Here is a 19,606-nt window from a genome sequence, read left to right as displayed (position 1 = left end):
GGGTTGTCTACAATTCATTAGCGTCATTCACGGTACCCTTTCAGGGATTGGATGGCATTGAATATTAGGGGGGGGGGTTGGACTGTATATGGCAATGGTGACCATAGGCGATTCCTGAATCCTTTTTCTTTTTTCCTTTTTTTCCTCCTTGGGAGGTTTCGTCTTATTTGATGCTTATATTGTCAGGTGGGCCGTTGTTTGGGGAATGGTGGGAGGATGGGATCGTTGTTGTTAATAAGGGGATAGACATTGTATTTGTTACCGTTTACTGTTTGTTGCGTAAACTCTCCAACCTGGTGCTGGGCTTCCTAAAAGCTCCTTCCAACGAGGGGACCGAGAGTGAGAGAGTGTAGGCGGAGGGCTTCAAGGTGAGGATCTGTGCTCGCTTCTCTATAGAAATGGGAACTGAGTCTCTTGGTGGGTGAACCTGAAAAGCTACTCAATTTCGGTTAAGTTGAGTGAAGAGTCGGATTGATTGGTGACCACCCAATGTCCTGTTACTCGGCTTCAATATTGTCCATGTGATGGTTCCAAATTACAGCTAACTATCTGCTTGCAATGTCTGTCACCCTGCCAGTCCACTCTGCTTCTCACTCCTGAGCCACACATTCTCCCATATCTCACCTTACATAAGCCATTTTCATGGATCTATTTCTGTTTGCGATCCTGCTGATCTTATCTAGTAGTTGGGATACCTATGTTAATTTCTGGATGCGCCGCAACCCTTTTTATACATGCCCGCGACCCACCCACGGGTCGCGACCCCCACTGTGATAGGCTATTGTGCTAAAAAATACATAGAAAAGGATGTCAACTTCGAATGTACATTTTTTCAACAACAACAAAGTGTAATCTTTAAAAGAGTGTCAATATCTGTGAAGAGAATGGACAGGTTCATACTTGGATGTAAACTGCTTGTGACAATGTAGAGTATTGATAATAGCTGTACCAGTAAAACCAGCAGAGGGCCGGTTTAGCTCAGTTGACTGGATAGCTAGTTTGTGGTGCAGAGCACGATGCCAACAGCACGGGTTCAATTCCTGTGCCGGCTGAGGTTATCCATGAAGGCCCTGCTTTCTCAACCTTGCCCTCACCACCAGGCAGCCCTTCAAAGGGGCAAAGCAGCCTCTGGTCATCTGGGTCTATGGCAACTTTGCTTTTTACTTACCATGAAACATCATACTGTACTTTTGTAAGGAACAGACAGGCTGTGAGTTCCCAGTTGCCTCAATCTTAATTGTTTGTTATATAATATTTTACTCATTATAGCAGAATTCTGGCTTTTTGATGGTTTTCTTTCCCTGTTCAGCTCACTCAAAGAGACAAATTGCTTTGTAAATATCTGTTCCACACCTCATTCTGTGCTGTATGGATTTCACAGAATAATACAGCGCAGAAGAGGCCCTTCGGCCTATTGAGTCTGCACCAACTCATGAAAAACACCTGGCTTGCCTACCTAATCCCATCTGCCAGCACGTGGCCCATAGCCTTCAATGTTATGCCGTGCCAAGTGCTCATCCAGGTACCTTTTAAAGAATGTGAGGCAACCCGTCTCTACCACCATCCCAGGCAGTGCATTCCAGACCTTCACCACCCTCTGGGTAAAAAAGATTTTCCTCAAATCTCCCCTGAAGCTCCTGCCCCTGACCTTGAACTTGTGTCCCCTCGTAACTGACCCTTCAACTATGGGGAACAGCTGCTCCCTGTCCACCCATGCCTCTCATAATCGTATACACCTCAATCAGGTTGCCCTCAGTCTTCGCTGCTCCAGCAAAAACAACCCAAGTCAATGCAACCTCTGTTCATAACTTAAATGTTCCATCTCAGACAACATCCTGGTGAATTGCCTCTGCACCCACTCCAGTGCAATTACATCCTTCCGAGAATTGCGACCAGAATTACACATAGTACTCCAGCTCTCGTCTCACCAAAGTTCAATACAGCTCCGGTACAACGTGACCTCCCTGGTTTTGTAATCTATGCCTCAATTAATAAAGACAAGTGTCCCATATGCCTTTTTCACCACCCTATTAGCCTGCTCTTCTTCCTTCAGAGATCTATGGACAAACACGCTGAGGTCCCTTTGTTCCTCAACACTTCCCAGTGTCAGGCCATTCACTGAATACTTCCTTGTCACATTACTCCTTCCAAAGTGTATCACCTCACACTTTTCAGGTTTAAATTCCATCTGCTGCTTTTCTGCCCATTTGAACATTCCATCTATATTGGATTTGGAGGTAGGAGAGCATTTTGGGGACAGTGACCACAATTCGGTGACGTTTACGTTAATGATGGAAAGGGATAAGTATACACCGCAGGGGAAGAGTTATAGCTGGGGGAAGGGCAATTATGATGCCATTAGACGTGACTTGGGGGGGATAGGTTAGAGAAGTAGGCTGCAAGTGTTGGGCACACTGGATAAGTGGAGCTTGTTCAAGGATCAGCTACTGCGTGTTCTTGATAAGTGCGTACCGGTCAGGCAGGGAGGAAGGCGTAGAGCGAGGGAACCGTGGTTTACCAAAGAAGTGGAATCTCTTGTTAAGAAGAAGAAGGAGGCCTATGTGAAGATGAGGTGTGAAGTTTTAGTTGGGGCGATGGATAGTTACAAGGTAGCGAGGAAGGATCTAAAGAGAGAGCTAAGACGAGCAAGGAGGGGACATGAGAAGTATTTGGCAGGTAGGATCAAGGAAAACCCAAAAGCTTTCTATAGGTATGTCAGGAATAAGTGAATGACTAGGGTAAGAGTAGGACCAGTCAAGGACAGGGATGGGAAGTTGTGTGTGGAATCTGAAGAGATAGGCGAGATACTAAATGAATATTTTTCGTCAGTATTCACTCAGGAAAAAGATAATGTTGTGGAGGAGAATGCTGAGACCCAGGCTATTAGAATAGATGGCATTGAGGTACGTAGGGAAGAGGTGTTGGCAATTCTGGACAGGCTGAAAATAGATAAGTCCCCGGGGCCTGATGGGATTTATCCTAGGATTCTCTGGGAGGCCAGGGAAGAGATTGCTGGACCTTTGGCTTTGATTTTTATGTCATCATTGGCTACAGGAATAGTGCCAGAGGACTGGAGGATAGCAAATGTGGTCCCTTTGTTCAAAAAGGGGAGCAGAGACAACCCCGGCAACTATAGACCGGTGAGCCTCACGTCTGTAGTGGGTGAAGTCTTGGAGGGGATTATAAGAGACAAGATTTATAATCATCTAGATAGGAATAATATGATCAGGGATAGTCAGCATGGCTTTGTAAACGGTAGGTCATGCCTCACAAACCTTATTGAGTTCTTTGAGAAGGTGACTGAACAGGTAGACGAGGGTAGAGCAGTTGATGTGGTGTATATGGATTTCAGTAAAGCGTTTGATAAGGTTCCCCACGGTAGGCTATTGCAGAAAATACGGAGGCTGGGGATTGAGGGTGATTTAGAGATGTGGATCAGAAATTGGCTAGTTGAAAGAAGACAGAGGGTGGTGGTTGATGGAAATGTTCAGAATGGAGTTCAGTTACAAGTGGCGTACCACAAGGATCTGTTCTGGGGCCGTTGCTGTTTGTCATTTTTATCAATGACCTAGAGGAAGGCGCAGAAGGGTGGGTGAGTAAATTTGCAGACGACACTAAAGTCGGTGGTGTTGTCGACAGTGTGGAAGGATGTAGCAGGTTACAGAGGGACATAGATAAGCTGCAGAGCTGGGCTGAGAGGTGGCAAATGGAGTTTAATGTAGAGAAGTGTGAGGTGATTCACTTTGGAAGGAATAACAGGAATGCGGAATATTTGGCTAATGGTAAAGTTCTTGGAAATGTGGATGAGCAGAGGGATCTAGGTGTCCATGTACATAGATCCCTGAAAGTTCCCACCCAGGTTGATAGGGTTGTGAAGAAGGTCTATGGAGTGTTGGCCTTTATTGGTAGAGGGATTGAGTTCCGGAGTCAGGAGGTCATGTTGCAGCTGTACAAAACTCTGGTCCGGCCGCATTTAGAGTATTGCGTACAGTTCTGGTCATCGCATTATCGGAAGGACGTTGAGGCTTTGGAGCAGGTGCAGAGGAGATTTACCAGGATGTTGCCTGGTATGGAGGGAAAATCTTATGAGGAAAGGCTGATAGACTTGAGGTTGTTTTCGTTGGAGAGAAGAAGGTTAAGAGGAGACTTAATAGAGGCATACAAAATGATCAGGGGGTTAGATAAGGTGGACAGTGAGAGCCTTCTCCCGCGGATGGAAATGGCTGGCACGAGGGGGCATAGCTTTAAACTGAGGGGTAATAGATATAGGACAGAGGTCAGAGGTAGGTTCTTTTCGCAAAGAGTGGTGAGGCCGTGGAATGCCCTACCTGCAACAGTAGTGAACTCGCCAACATTGAGGGCATTTAAAAGTTTATTTGATAAGCATATGGATGATAATGGCATAGTGTAGGTTAGATGGCTTTTGTTTCGGTGCAACATCGTGGGCCGAAGGGCCTGTACTGCGCTGTATCGTTCTATGTTCTATGTTCTATATCTTCCTGTAACACAAGACACTCAACCGCACTGTTAACCACTCGGCTAATCTTTGTGTCATCCACAAATTTATTTAGAAAATAAGCATCCTGCACATGTAGACAGCACGGTAACACACTGGTTAGCCCTGTTGCTTCACAGCGCCAGCGATCCAAGTTCGAATCCTGGCTTGGATCACTGTCTGTGCGGACTCTGCACATTCTCCCCATGGCTGCGTGGGTTTCCTCCGGGTGTCCAGTTTCCTCCCACAAGTCCCGAAGGACATGCTTGTTAGGTGAATTGGACATTCTGAGTTCTCCCTCGGTGTACCCGAACAGGTGCCGGAGTGTGGCGACTAGGGGATTTTCACAGTAACCTCATTGCAGTGTTAATGTAAGCCCACTTGTGACACTAATAAATGTTATTGTTATTATGTTCCATCGCTTGCATATTTTATTCCTTTACAATATTGTTCATGCAAATACCATATAACATTCCAGAGATCTGCTGCTGTAATGAAAAAAACTGTGTTGAAACAAACGTGTCAGCCAGAAGGCCACATTTAAAAGGCAATCAGTATTTTAATTGCTTGCATCACTGAGCAGATGGGATTCAACCAGGTCTCTCTGAAGTAATGACAAAGAACTGTGGGATATGGTATTTCAGCTTACAGTAAGAGGGCTCACGTCTTCAGAGGACTGAAGACTAGCGGTAGTGGCGGTTCCGCTGAACGTCAACTGCAGACTATTCAAGGGCACCTTGTCTAAGGTTGGGCTCATGATATGTAGCTGATACTTCAGTGGGAATACGCAAACAGCGCTACAGTTTTCAGTGCTGGCTTGTCTAACACTGGAACGAGATGCAAAAGGCTTCTCATTGAAATATTTTACAGCACTCGAGTGGGTGGCTGCCCTTCATCAGCAATACTGACGGTGGCTGCAGATTGCTCTTGTGAGATTGTTACAACACACATTCATCTTCTTTGACGTCCAGGCAGAAGTCCAGGTCAGCTCAGACGTGTTCCTGCAAGTCACAAAACAAAAACCCGCCTAAACCTTGCATTGCCTTTTGCATTTGTTTTTCACAAGATGGTGGATCAGCTTTGGGCTGCATGTGTGTGAGGATAAGGCAGGAAAGTCGACTGGATGTAAATGTTTAGCCCATGATTTTATTGAATCCCGGAGCACATTACTGAAGAGCCATATGCCCTCCTCCAAATCCTATTATGTTCTTATGGTGTTTGTAGAACTTTCAAATACATTTCAAAATAAACATTCAACACACTTCGATTTCAATACCAGCAATCTTTTTTAAAAAGATGACTTAAGTACCAGAAACAAGTAGGAAATTCCTGAGCGTCTAAATTATATTTGTTCAGCATGGTGACAGTTGTGCCATTTCTGCCATCAGACACATGTATGAGCTGTGCAGAAAATGCAGTGGAATTAGCCCCCTACTTGCTGACCTTGGGCGCGATTCAGCAGACAAATGTTAAATTCTGCTTTTGGGCGCAATAGTGTGGTGTTTTTCGGCGGCCACAGCGCCGAATCATCCTGTTATTCAACCGCATTTTTCTGTTTTTACCACCCGCTGTGACCCCGCTCAGAGTGATTTCTTGCTGGCATGCTAATCTCGCCAGCAGGAACAGCTGTTTGCAGATTGGGGCATTATTTTGATTGGCAGCCCCAATCCCCCCCCCCCGCGCCCAATCGCCCAATGCCCTTGCCGGGTTCCCTCTCCACTTTCTGGCCCCACCACTCATCCCCGCCGCCTTATTAATGTCCCTGGATTCCAGCCCTTGGTTAGTACCAATCTGGCACCTGGGAACTATGGCAGTGCCAGCCTGGCACCCTGGCAGTTCCAAGGTGCTGAGGTGCCAGGGGGGAGTGCTAGAGTACCACCCTGCCCTGTCTCCAACCACCCGAGGGTATACCATAGCCTGCAAGACCCCCTGAGGTGCCATTACACCTGGTTCACATTTGTGTGGACCGTAACTAAACGGCGCCCAGGTTTCACAGCTGCGTTAAGTCCAGGGTGCCGGGTAAATCCAGCGCCAGAGTATTTAATGGCTCATTTACATATGTAAATCTAGATCTCCCCCAGTGAGGGCGAGATCCAGATAGCGGCAGATGGAGTGATTCGGGTGACTCGCGATCGGCCCGGCGCCTGGCGCAGAGCACGATTTGTGGCTCTCACGCATTTCACCCGTTGTGCTCGGATCTATGCCAGACACAATGGGGTCTCTGAATCACGCCTCTAAGCTGACTCCCAGTCTCGTAACACAGCGATTTAAAGTTTTTCACCCTCATCCCACTCTGTAACCTACACTCCTACAATGCTCCCTTGAGATCTCCGCACTCCTCCAATACTGACCTCTTACATATTTCCAATTTTTATCACTCCGCCATTAGTGCCCATGCCTTCAGCTGCTGAGGCCGGCAGCTCTGGAATTCCTTCTCTAAACCTCTCCATGTCTCAACTCGTTCTCCTCCTCTAGGATGTTGCTTAAAATCTACCTGTTCCACTTCTGTGGTTTAACGCACAGATGAGCTCATTGGGTGGCCAAACATTTGGCAGAGAGTATAATATGGCAAAATGTGGTGGTGTCCACTTTGGCAGGAAGAGTAAGAAAGTGGATTATTTGATAAATGGAGAGAGAGCTGGGTGTCCTTTACTTTTATCTCAAAAGTTAGCATGCAGGTACAGAAAGTCATTTGGAATGTTGCTGGAATGTCGGCCTTTATTGGTTGGAGTCTAAAAGTAGGGAAGTCTTGTTACAACTGTGCAGGCCATTGGTGAAAACGAACGTAGAGAATAGTGTAAAGTTCTGCCAGTCACCGTACTTAAGGAGATGTACACTTGCATTGGAAGCAGCTCAGAAAACATTGATTCCTGGTATGAAGGGGTTGTCTTTTGAGTAAATGTTGCGCAAAGTTGGACCAATACTCATTGGAGTTTAGAAAAATGATAGGTGGTCTTATTGAAATATATAAGATTCTGAGTGGGCTTGGCAGGGTGAGAGGATGTTTCCCCTTGTGAAGGAATCTAGAAGAAAGAGGGGGCAAATAGTTTCAAAATGAGACTGAGATGAGGAGGAATTTCATTAATCTTTGGAATCCTCATCCCCGGAGAGCAGTGGAAACTGGCCCATTCAATATCTTCAAGACTGAGTGAGAGAGACTTCTGATCTGCAAAGGAGTCGAGGGTTTGCGGGCAAACACAGGGGAGTTGAGGCCCTCAATCAGGTCTGCCATGATCTTATTGAATGGTGGCGCAAGTTCGAGAGGCCGAATGGCCTACTCCTGCTCCTAGTTTTTCTTCTGAGTGTCAATTGTTTTTTGGACAATTGCTCCTGTGTTGCACCTGGGGGTAGGTTACAGCATCAAAGGTGCTATATAAACATGAGTTGTTGTTGTAAGACATTATTATTGTTGCCTGTACTTCTTTCTAACTTGATGTCCAATTTGAAACCCATGAATTGAAAATTTTACCCTCGCCTTTGTGAGAGAGAAAAGTAAATACTGTTCAAATAAGCCCATTTGTTTAGAATGGAGTTTTACAGGAGTAGTGTGAAATTATTGTTCCATTTACAGTTTATTCCACATTATTAGAGTTCTGACAGATGCAAACTGATATCAACCTTCAAATCTGATTATCCCCACTTCCCATTTTTAATTAAAAAAATTTTTTTTACAGTACCCAATTCATTTTTTCCATTGAAGGGGCAATTTAACGTGGCCAATCCATCTAGGCTGCACATCTTTGGTTTGTGGGGGCGAAACCCACGGAAACATGGGGAGAATGTGCAAACTCCACACAGACAGTGACCCAGAGCCGGGATCGAACCTAGGACCTCGGTGCCGTGAGGCAGCAGTGCTATCCACTGTGCCACCGTGCTGCCCCCCACTTCCCATTTTTGATAAAAAGGGTTTGATCATATAAATTCCACAGCGTTCCCCTACAAACATCACAATGATCCACAACCTGTGCTCATCAATCCTCTGTCCACCATTATACTAACCATACACTATATACTGAAGGGGGTGCAAAATCAAAGGTTGACAATGAGACATTATAATTTATGATTAAATAAATTAATGTGGGGGGGGGGGGAACTCCTGAGCCCATAATTAAATGAGCTGTGCATTACCATTTGCTCAGTTGAATGGTGTCCTGTAAACAATTGAACCCCATTGCATTCTTGTCAATAACATGTTTAAGAGTTTTCTTGAAGGCTAATCAACATGACTGTTATATTCTGTGGGGAGCAACCGTATTTGGAGATTGTTGCAAGTTCTATGATATGGACTTCAAACATTACATCAAGCATTAGTTGGCAGGCTGCCAACAGGACAGTATGAAAGGCTGCCATCAATGGGGATGTGCATACTGTGAAAAGAAATCTAATAGGTCATGTGCTGGCAAGAGCCCAATTTAGTTTATGTGCATGAGCTATAAATGTATTCATACTGTTCAGTTATTGTAATGTGATACTTAGTAGATAAGTATTGCACCTAATTTCCCCCAGTCCTCTCAGTATTATCACATATTTCACGCAGGGTTCTCAATGGGTATTAAGAAAATGATGTAACCTACTTGAAGCAGTGCAGTGCTACAGTGCACTGGAAACTCCAACCTGCTCTGCCACAAAGTAGCAGGATGAAAGTACAATCCAAAAGTCCTCCAGAAAGTGAGCTCAAAATACTGTTGGAGCTACGGCCCACTGCTCCAACACACTGCCCAGAATTTTCATAGAATCATTGAGTGATTACAGCACAGAAAGAGCCTGTAATGACTATCCTGGTTGTCTGTAAGAGCACTCCTAATCCCTCACTTTTTTCCCATAGCCCTCGTTCTCCTCTGGGGCATATCCAATTCCATTTGGAAAGTCACAATTGAACCTGCCTCCACCTCTCTCAGGTAGAGCATTCCAGACCACAACACTCGCTGCACATGAAAACTTCACATCATGGTGCCTTTGTTTCCTTCGCCAGCTATATTAAATGGTTCCGGTTCTCAACCCTTCTACCTAGGGGAACAGCTTCTCTTTATCGACCCTCATGATTCTGAACAGTTTTATCAATTCTTCTATAAATCTTCTCTAAGGAACACAACCCCAACCTTTGTAATGTATCCACATAACGGAAGTCCCTCATCCCTGGAACCATTCCCATATATCTATCCTCTCCGCCACCCCCCACAAACAACCTAAGGCTTTCACATTTGTTTCTAAAGCTAGGTTCCCAGGATTGGACAACATGCACTTGTTGAGGCTGAATAAGTGTTTAAAAAGATCCATCGTAACATTCTTGATTTTCTACTTTGTACTCCTATCTGTATTTGCCTTTTTAGCCACTTTCTCAAGCTGGCCTGCCACCTTCAACAATTTGTCTACATAATGGACGGGATTCTCCCCTACCCAGCAGGGCGGGCAGTCCCGGCGCCGAGGGGTGGCGTGAGCCTCCGCCGGCCAGCGCGAGTTGGCACATACGTGGGAACGCCAGCATGTGCTAGCATCATCCCAGCGCATGCGCATGCGCAGGGGGGTTTGTCTCTGCACCGGCCATGGCGGAGGTTGACAGCAGCCGGTGCAGAGGGAAAGAGTGCCCCCACGCCACTGGCGATTGTGGGGGCATTCCCCGGGGCCAGATCCCCCAAGGACCCCGGAGGCCGCCCACAGAGCCAGGTCCCACCGGTAAGTACCAGGTCTAATTTATACCGGCGGGACCGGCCTAAAACGGGCGGCCGCTCGGCCCATCACGGCCCGGAGAAACGCCAAGGGGTGGCGCGATTCCCACCCCCGCCAAAACCCCGGCGCCGGAGAATTCGGCAGCCGGCGGAGGCGGGATTCACGCCCGGCGGGGTGTCAGAAAATCCCGCCCAATAACTCCAGGTTTCTCTATTCCTTCACCCCCTTTAGAATTGCACTCACAGGGCGCGATTCTCCCCCAAAAACGTTAAGTTAATTTGCGGCGGGTTTTATAGGGGGTTTCCCGCCGGCTCTGCTGGCGAGTTCCCCAATGCTATTCAATGATACTTAGTCACGTTTTCGGGCCCCGGGAAGTTTCTCACTGGTTTAGCCCACACTCAGAATTGTTTTTAGCACTGAACTCTGAGATTGGGCCGTCATTTTGAAAGGGTGCCCCGATCTTTAATTGAGCTTGTGGGCCTCCTGCACCCCCCACCCATGGGCAATGTCACCCCCCACACATAATGACGCTACCCCATACCTCTCAAATGAGGACACCCGCCCATAGGGATTGATTGAGTTTATTTTATTGTCAAATGTACCGAAGTACAGTGAAAAGTATTTTTCTGCGGCCGAGGGAACGTATACAGTACGTACATAGTAGACAAAGAGAATAATCAACAGAGAAAATTCACAATGGTACATCAACAAACAGTGATTGGTTACAGTGCGGAACAAGGGGCCAAACGAAGCAAATACATGAGCAAGAGTAGCATAGGGTGTCGTGAATAGTAGGGAACAGATCAGTCCAAGGGGGGGTCATTGAGGAGTCTTATAGCTGTGGGGAAGAAGCTGTTCCTATGTCTGGATGTGCGGGTCTTCAGACTTCTGTACCTTCTGCCTGATGGAAAGGTCTGGAAGAAGGCAATGCCTGGGTGGGAGGGGTCTCTGATAATGCTATCTGCCTTCCTGAGGCAGCGGGAGGTATATACAGAATCAATGTGTAGTCAATGAACAGCAGTCTTACATAGATGACATTGTTGTCAAGGTGTTCGAGTGTTGATTGTAGAGCCAGGGAGATAGCATCTGCTGTGGACCGGTTGCGGTGATAGGCAAACTGGGGCCCCCCTTTTCAGGCCGCCAAAGCCCCCTTACAGCACCCCATCCCTTCTAGGACCCCCATCCATCACCTCCCCAACATCCCGAGGCCCCTACATACCTGTCCTGTACTCCACCATCCTTCAAATCCCCTTCCACCCTTGTTTCAATGACATGGACCCCCTCACCCCCTGGCACTTGGCAGTGCCACTCTGGCACTTGGCAGTGCCACTCTGGCACTCGGGCACCCCTGCACTGGCACACAGGCAGTGCTCCAGCCAGCTTGGCAGTGCCATCCAGACACCTTGCCAGTGCCAGGGTGGCAGTGCCAAGGTGCCAGCTCGGCAGTGCCATGGTGCCCACATTCCAGGGAGAGTGCGAGGGGGCCAACCTGAACATACTCTGACCACCCAGGGGTTTCCGATGGCCCAGGAGAGCTCCAGGGGTGCCGTTCCGCCTGGTCCACGTTTGTGTGGACCAGCCGTGATTGGCGCCTGGCTGCAGCCTCCCTGGCAAGGCCGTACAATCGAGGGAGACCGGTGGATCCGGGCAGGTAGGTCTTAAGTGGGTTTGCAACCTACTTCCGCAAGCATCATTCGGGCCCGCCCATTTGTGGCGGGGTTATGACTCCAAATGTCTCGCGGGATTCTGGTGAAATCGAGAAGTGCGGAGTCTGTCAGGAGGCTCGCTGCAGGTCTCTCCCGGGATTCTACGGCCCCGTTGTTCTCTCGACTGAGCGCAATATGGCCGGAGAATCATGCCCTTTATTTTATTTTACCTCTCATTGCTCTTTCTGCCAGCATGTATCCCTTCACAATTCTCTGCATTCAATTTTATTTACTTTACATCTGCCCATTCCATCATGTCTCCTTGAAGTCTGTCACTCTCCTCCTCACGGCTGACACAGTTCCAAGTTTTTTGTCATTTGCAAATCAAAGAATCATAGAATTTACAATGTAGAAGGAAGCCATTCGGCCCATCTAGTCTGCATCAGCCCTTGGAAAGAGCACCCTACCTAAGCCCACACCCCCACCCTATCCCCGTAAACCCAATAACCCCACCCAACATTTTTGGACACGAAGGGCAATTTAGCATGACCAATCCACCTAACCTGCACATCTTTGGACTGTGGGAGGAAATCAAAGGAAACCCACGCAGACACGGGGAGAAAGTGCAGACTCCACGCAGACAGTGACCCAAGCTGGGAATCGAACCTGGGACCCTGGAGCTGTGAAGCAACTGTGCTAACCACTGTGCTACCATGCCCCCCCCCTCCCCTATGTTCAAGTAGTGTCTTGATGCACACTTAAGTATAGATCATTAATACATTTCAAGAAAAGGTTTTAGTACCATGGGGAAATCCCAGCACATACCTTCCTCTTGTCCAATAAACAGCCACTATTCTCTGTTTCCTGTCACCCAGCCAACGTTGTATTCATGTTGCCACTGTCTCCCTTTTCCATGAGCTTGAACCTTGCTGGAAGGCCTGTTGTGTGGTACTTTATCAAAGATTTTTTGGAAGTTTATGTATACCACATCAATTGCATTAGCCTTAATATTCAATATTAATATTCCTTATTAGTGTCACAAGTAGGCTTACATTAACACTGCAATGAAGTTATTGTGAAACACCCTCTCTGTCTGAGCAACACTCTGTTATCTCAATCAAAAAACTCAATCAAATTAGTTAAACACAATTTTCTTTTCACAAATCCACATTGTCTTTACTTAATCCACTCTTATTCAAGTAACTGTTAATTTCATCCTGGATTATCTTTTCTAAAAGCTTACCCACCATCAACGTTAAACTGACTGACCTGGGTTTATCCTTAAATTCTTTTTTGAACAAGAGTATAACATTTCCGATTCCCTAGTCTTCTTTCTGGCTGTTTCTAAGAAAGTTTGGAAGATTACAGCCGGTGTCTCCTCAATTTTATCCCCTACTTCCACCAGCATCTTCGGATTCATCGCATTGGATCCTGATGACCGACCAACTTTAAGGTTTACAGGACTAATACCAGGACTAGTTTTATGAGGAAAAGTTGGAGAGGTTAGACTTGCATCCATCAGAGTTTAGCAGAGTAAGGGGCAATTTGATCGAAACCTTTATGATCCTGAGAGGTATTGACAGGCTGGATGTGGAGGCGATGTTTCCTCTTGTCGGAGAATCTAGACTGAGGGGTCACTCATTTAAGGCACAGACGAGGAGAAATATTTTCTCTCAGAGGGTCGCAAGGCTCTGGAACTCTCTTCCTCAAAAGATTGTGGAAGCAGGGACATTGAATATTTTTAAGGCCGAGCTAAATAGTTTCTTGATTAACAAGAGGGTGAAAGGTTATCAGGGGTAGGTAGGAATGTGGGGTTGAGATTACAATCAGATCAGTCATGATCATATTGAATGGCGAAGCAGGCTCGAGGGGCTGAAGGCCTATTCCTGCTCCTAATTTGTATGTTTGTATGTAAGTCCAGTCAGTCTTTTTTATACCAGGGACAATGGCCGGGATTCTTCGACCCTACGCCGGGTCGGAGAATCCTCGGGGGGTGGGGGGGGGGGGGGGGAGGGAGGCGCGAATCCCGCCCCGACGCCGGCTTCCCTATTCTCCGGCGGCATTTTTTGGGGGGCCGGCGGAATTCCCGCGATGCTGGTCGGGGGCCGTTGACAGCGGTCCCTCCGGCGCTTCTCCGGGCCCCGATGGGCCGAGTGGCCAGCAAGTTTTACCCAGTCTCACCGGTGTGAATTGCTCACCTCACACACGGCGGGATCTGGCAGGTAGGTGTGCGGGGGCCGTCCTGAGGGGGGGGGCGGGTATCCGACCCCGGGAGGGGGCCCACGGTGGCCTGGCCCGCGATCAGGGCCTACTGACCTGCGGGCGGGCTGGTTCGATGAGGGCCTTCTTTCCTCCGCGCCGGGCCCCTGTAGGGCCCCGCCATATTGCCCGGGGGCCGGCGCAGAAATACGCCGGCCGTTCGCACATGCACAAACTCGCCCCGACCCGTCGGCGTGACTGAAGCTGCGGGAACCACTCCGGCGTCAACCTAGCCCCCCAGAAAATGGAGAATTCCTCACTTTCGGGGGCTGTTGACGCTGGAGTGGTTGGCGCCGCTTTTCACGCCGGTGTGGGGACATAGCCCCATTATTGCAGAATCCCGCCCCATATGTTATATTAAACACAATTGGCATGAATTTCTTGGAAGCTGCCCTTGCTTTTCTCCCATAATGTTGCCGAAAGCATGGTGTAAAACCCTGTTTAATTGCCGCAACCTTAAGGTGGGGGAGCTGGGAAAGCTCTGAGGAAATTCCTGGCCAATGTATTGTTTTTTCTGTTAAAGTGTTGGTGTATGGCTGCTAAGTTCAATCATTAGTTAGTAAGCACCAGAAGGCTACAAAACTAACCTGCTGTTGTATAAATACTGGGTTCGTACACTAAAATAATGCCAACGCTCTCACGCTTCTAGTAACGCTATGCAGACATATGTCAGTTCAGTGGCTTACAGGATACGACCTGCACAACCCATGTGGTAACAATGAAAGTAGCTGTGTGGGCTACAGAAAAAGTGGCCCACAACATTACTTGCCTCGGGGGAATCAACGTGATTCTGTGCAGTGTTGCTGAAAAACTGCGCTACATGAGCGACCTTCTCCCCTATAGTATTCCTATATTTCTCGATCCTGTACTTTGTTTTAGGGGTGGAGCTCAAAATGTGAATGTGCCACTTAAATTCTGACAGAAGGTTGTATCGAATAAATGCATATGGCAATGTGGAGCGGGCATTTTACCACTGATTCTCAAGGGTCGGGTCTTTCTGTTTTTAGCCAAATCCTGTTTACTCTTTGCACAGAACCCATCTTTATTTGGCTTTCTTTTTTGTTTTGCAGAACATGCCAGAAAGTCACAATGATCCCTGACTACAACAACACAGCTTCCCCTTTGTTCTTCAATGCCAACCTCTCCTGGAACGACGGCTCACAGAGTAGAGTGGCTCTTGGTGGCAGGCCAGGAGAGCAAAGTGCCAACGGCTTGTTCAGACCAATCTTACCATCTCATGCAAACACTCTGGAGTCAAATGGGTCTGTTTTCAGCAATAGCACAACTGACCCTCTCGGAGGTCACACAGTTTGGCAAGCTGTTTTGATCGCCTTCTTTACAGGAATAATCTCCTTGGTGACAATCGTTGGAAACATTTTGGTTATGGTTGCATTCAAGGTGAACAAACAGTTGAAAACAGTGAATAATTACTTTCTGCTAAGTCTCGCCTTTGCAGACGTGATAATAGGAGTGTTTTCGATGAACCTGTACACGACATACATCATAATGGGCAGATGGGCTTTGGGTAACATAGCATGTGACCTTTGGCTCGCTGTTGACTATGTTGCCAGTAATGCCTCTGTCATGAACCTCCTTGTTATAAGTTTTGACAGATACTTGTCAATCACACGACCACTTACCTACAGAGCTAAACGGACTCCCAAAAGGGCTGGAATAATGATTGGCCTGGCTTGGATAGTCTCATTCATACTCTGGGCCCCTGCCATTTTGTTCTGGCAATATTTTGTTGGCGAAAGAACTGTGCAACCCAATGAATGTTCCGTACAGTTTTTATCTGAACCAATAATTACTTTTGGTACTGCTATTGCTGCATTCTACTTGCCCGTCACCATCATGACAATCCTGTACTGGAGAATCTACAAGGAAACTCAGAAACGCACCAAAGAATTGGCAGCTCTCCAGGCCTCCAGCACTGACATGGAAACCATCCGCTTTGTTCACCAAACAGACAGTTCCAGAAGCTGCAGCAGCAACGAAATGCAGCGGGCAGGAATGAAAGATAAAAGGAGGCTCAGAAGCTGCCGCTTTTGGCCAAACTCAAAGACGTGGAGGGTGAACACTGAGGGCGAACAAGAGGCAAGCAGCAGCGATAGCTGGAATAACAATGAAGGCGGCGGTTCTTTAGATCACTCCGCTTCATCTGATGAGGATGACGTGGTGTCAGAAACGAGAGCAATTTACTCCATTGTGTTAAACCTACCGGGGCTTAAGACGGCTGCCAGCCTTTCTAGGTCTACGAATACAGAAAACACGGACCTTTGTAGTGATGAACTTGCCAAAGCAGACGCTAATGCAAAGGAAAGGAAGTTCAAAACACAGGAGCTCAAGGACTCAGGTGAGCAAGTCAATAGCTTCCACCACAATTTTGGCAAGCTTCCTGTTCAGTCAATGCCATCAATCCATCCTTCAAAGACTTTTGGAGGAATTTCGTCATTAGCAAAATCATCCACATCTATGTCTCTTAGAGAAGCCACAATTAATAAAGCGTTTGCATCGAAAACGAGAACTGAGACGACAAAGCGTAAAAGAATGTCACTTGTTAAAGAAAAGAAGGCAGCACAAACACTCAGTGCAATTTTGCTTGCCTTTATTATCACATGGACACCTTATAACATAATGGTACTGGTAAACACATTTTGTGACCAATGCATCCGCGACACACTGTGGCACCTAGGTTATTGGCTGTGCTACGTCAATAGCACCGTGAACCCCATGTGCTATGCACTGTGCAACAAAACCTTCAGAAACACTTTTAAAATGTTACTGCTTTGTCAATGGGAAAAAAGAAAAAGGCGTAGGCAACAGTATCAATCAAGACAAACTGTTATTTTCCATAAAAGGATTCCATGCGAGGCTTCCTGAAGCTATTGTCATCAGATTGTGATTGTTTCTGTTTGTACCAATTAACAGCTTTGGTCAAGAGCATACAGGCTATTAGTGTTGTGAGCACATGGCTGAAATATACGCTGCTTTGTATTATGTGTCGGATGGTGTTTACATGATGTAGACAGCAGTGCAAGTATTTAAATTAGTGTTGGTATATTTAAATTGTATAATTTTATCTTTCTGTTCATATGCAGTTCATGTATGCTTTTGCTTAATATTTATTTAACATGAATATAACACTTTAGTCCGAAATGCTTTTATCTCATTACGGCAATTATAGATACTGGATTTTGCATCTTAAACCTCGAGAGTATTGCCACAAATGATCATTTGGGAGTATATAACTTGAATATTTCTGAAAAGAGAGCCATATTGCTGAAGCTTTTCATCTTGCACTCACCAGGGAAAATACAAGAACGCCAAATTTCAATTCATACTATGTCAGAAACGGATGCTTTATTGGTTGGCAAGTCAACTCTGATTGGCTGGAGATGTTGTCCTGGAGAAAGAAATGGGCAACTATAGGCTCTCCAAGCTGCCAGGCAATGTAGAAAAGGTGCAAGGCTTGAACATATTCCTTTTGTTTGAAGAGAATGAGCCCCTGCATATGAATGTAAATCACTTCTAGCAGGGGGAAATGAGCCACATAATCATCTCAACTGATATCTTAAATCGGTTGTTATTGTGGCTATTAGCACACTCCGGATTGTTCAGCAAGTGCTCCCCAAGTTGATGTGATTATTTGAAATTTGGCATTCCTGCATTTGTCTTGGTGGGTGCAAAGACGAAAAACCTGGGCAACATGTCTCTCTTTTTAGCAATATTCAAGTTTTCCCTACCTCAATTTTCATAAATGGTTCCTCCCATTATGCCTCACCTCGCACAAAATTCCATTTTCACGCTTCTTCCAACCCTTTATGGCCACACACCCTTCTTCATTTTAGAAAATAAAAGGGCTTGGGATTAAATATCTATTTGGCTTTGTGAACAGCTCCGATGCGATGTAGTTCAGTAGGCCACAACTGGTTCTGCTAAAAAAAAACTGCAGCTTTCAACTAACCCCCCGACAAAAGACACATATCCACTGCCAAAAATGTGTTCTGCATCGGAGGTAAATCGCTGACTCATGAAAATTCACCCAATATTAATTGGAGTTGGGATTTGAACTCTAAGTGCAGGAGTCCAAGGCTTCCTTTCATCAGCTGTTGGACTGCTATTTGGTTGGAGTTGCAAATCAAGATTGGAAATGCTACTATGAAAAAACATTGACATAACCAGCTTGAAAGTTATGCTGTATCTGTATTCTCTGACGTAATTCTTTAAAAAGGACAGTCGAAGACCAAGAATTGTTAAAGAGGATTTTATATGATGTATATCTATTTTGTTTCACTTCATGTATTTCAACAAAGAGAAACTATTCTGGATCTAAATTATTGTCCCTGCAAAAAAAAAAAAATCAAAACAGACCATGTACTCTTAAATACGCAATATATGTTTAACTCCTTTTTTAACTAACGGCCCTCAATGATATGCAGTCCCGGATTTAATATTGGATCCATCATAATAGTTCCAAGTTTAAGAAGAATTTAGAGAAAAATATACAATCGACTTTTTAGTGTTCATTCTTAGTGCCCGATCCAAAGGGTAGTATTGTAAAAATTAAGACTTACAACATAATTTATTGTCAATATGAAAGAGCACTCCATTGTAATTTAACCATCTTTTTGTATGATGTTGTAAAATTTAGTAAATGAGATGGGTAGTTTAATTTGGTTCTATAAGTTGACGTGTCCATTTCAATATTGAATGTAATGTTCTATCAACTGGTTTTATAGCGGCAATAAAGTCATGCAAAATTTTATAAAAATCTTTGCACTATTATTATTGTACATTAGGAGAGGACTTTTCCTAAACTAGTCAGTTGTACCGCTGGCATTGGAAGAAATATGTTCACTTCTCTGTGAGAATGAAGAAAAGAAACTCAAAGTCCTGTTGAATGTGAAATCCTTTATTAACATTGCGGCACGGTGCCACAGTGGCTAGCACTGCTACCTCATGGCGCCGAGGACCTGGGTTCGATCCCGGCCCCAGGTCATTCTCCGCGTGGAGTTTGCATTTTCTTACCGTGTCTACGTGTATCTCAGCCCCACAACCCAAAGATGTGCAGGGTAGGTGGATTGGCCACACTAAATTGCCCTGTTAATTGGAAAAAAAAAGAATTGGATACTCTAAATTTATTTTTAAAAATAAATCCTTTATTAATCTTTCAAAATAATTCACACCATGTGGACAACCTTGGCAAATCTATGTTATTTTGGAACATAGGAAGAAGGGTAGCCATTTAGCCCCCATGTCTGTTCCGCAATTCAGTTAGATCATGGCTGACCTGCGATCTAACTTTGCTTCATATCCATTAGTACCTTTGTTCAACAAAAATCCATCAATCTCAGATGAAAAGTTAACAATTTATCTCGCATCAATTATTGCTTGTGGACATGAGTTCTACACCCTTTGAGTGTAGAAATGTTTCTTGATGTCACTGCTGACCGAAACAAAAACAGAAAATGTGGGAAATTCTCTGCAGACCTGGCAGCATCTGTGAAGAGAGAAACAAAGTTAATGGGTGGAACGT

General features: G+C 45.8%; 1 protein-coding gene across 6 annotated transcripts in view; it reads left to right on the top strand.

Annotated features, from left to right (window-relative positions):
• LOC140426609 (muscarinic acetylcholine receptor M3-like) overlaps window positions 1-18,841 on the top strand; it is a 383,533-nt gene extending 364,692 nt beyond the window's left edge. For all 6 annotated transcript variants that reach the window (XM_072511633.1, XM_072511623.1, XM_072511607.1 and 3 more), the window contains one exon: window positions 15,138-18,841. In XM_072511633.1, the coding sequence (XP_072367734.1) occupies window positions 15,157-16,950 (1,794 nt within the window). In that variant the 5' untranslated portion in view covers window positions 15,138-15,156 and the 3' untranslated portion in view covers window positions 16,951-18,841. The remainder of the gene's footprint in view (window positions 1-15,137) is intronic.
• The last annotated feature ends 765 nt before the right edge of the window (window positions 18,842-19,606 follow it).

The sequence above is a fragment of the Scyliorhinus torazame genome, chromosome 1 (assembly GCF_047496885.1).
Source record: "Scyliorhinus torazame isolate Kashiwa2021f chromosome 1, sScyTor2.1, whole genome shotgun sequence".
NCBI classification, from domain to species: domain Eukaryota; kingdom Metazoa; phylum Chordata; class Chondrichthyes; order Carcharhiniformes; family Scyliorhinidae; genus Scyliorhinus; species Scyliorhinus torazame.
This window is presented reverse-complemented; position numbering and strand designations above follow the sequence as displayed.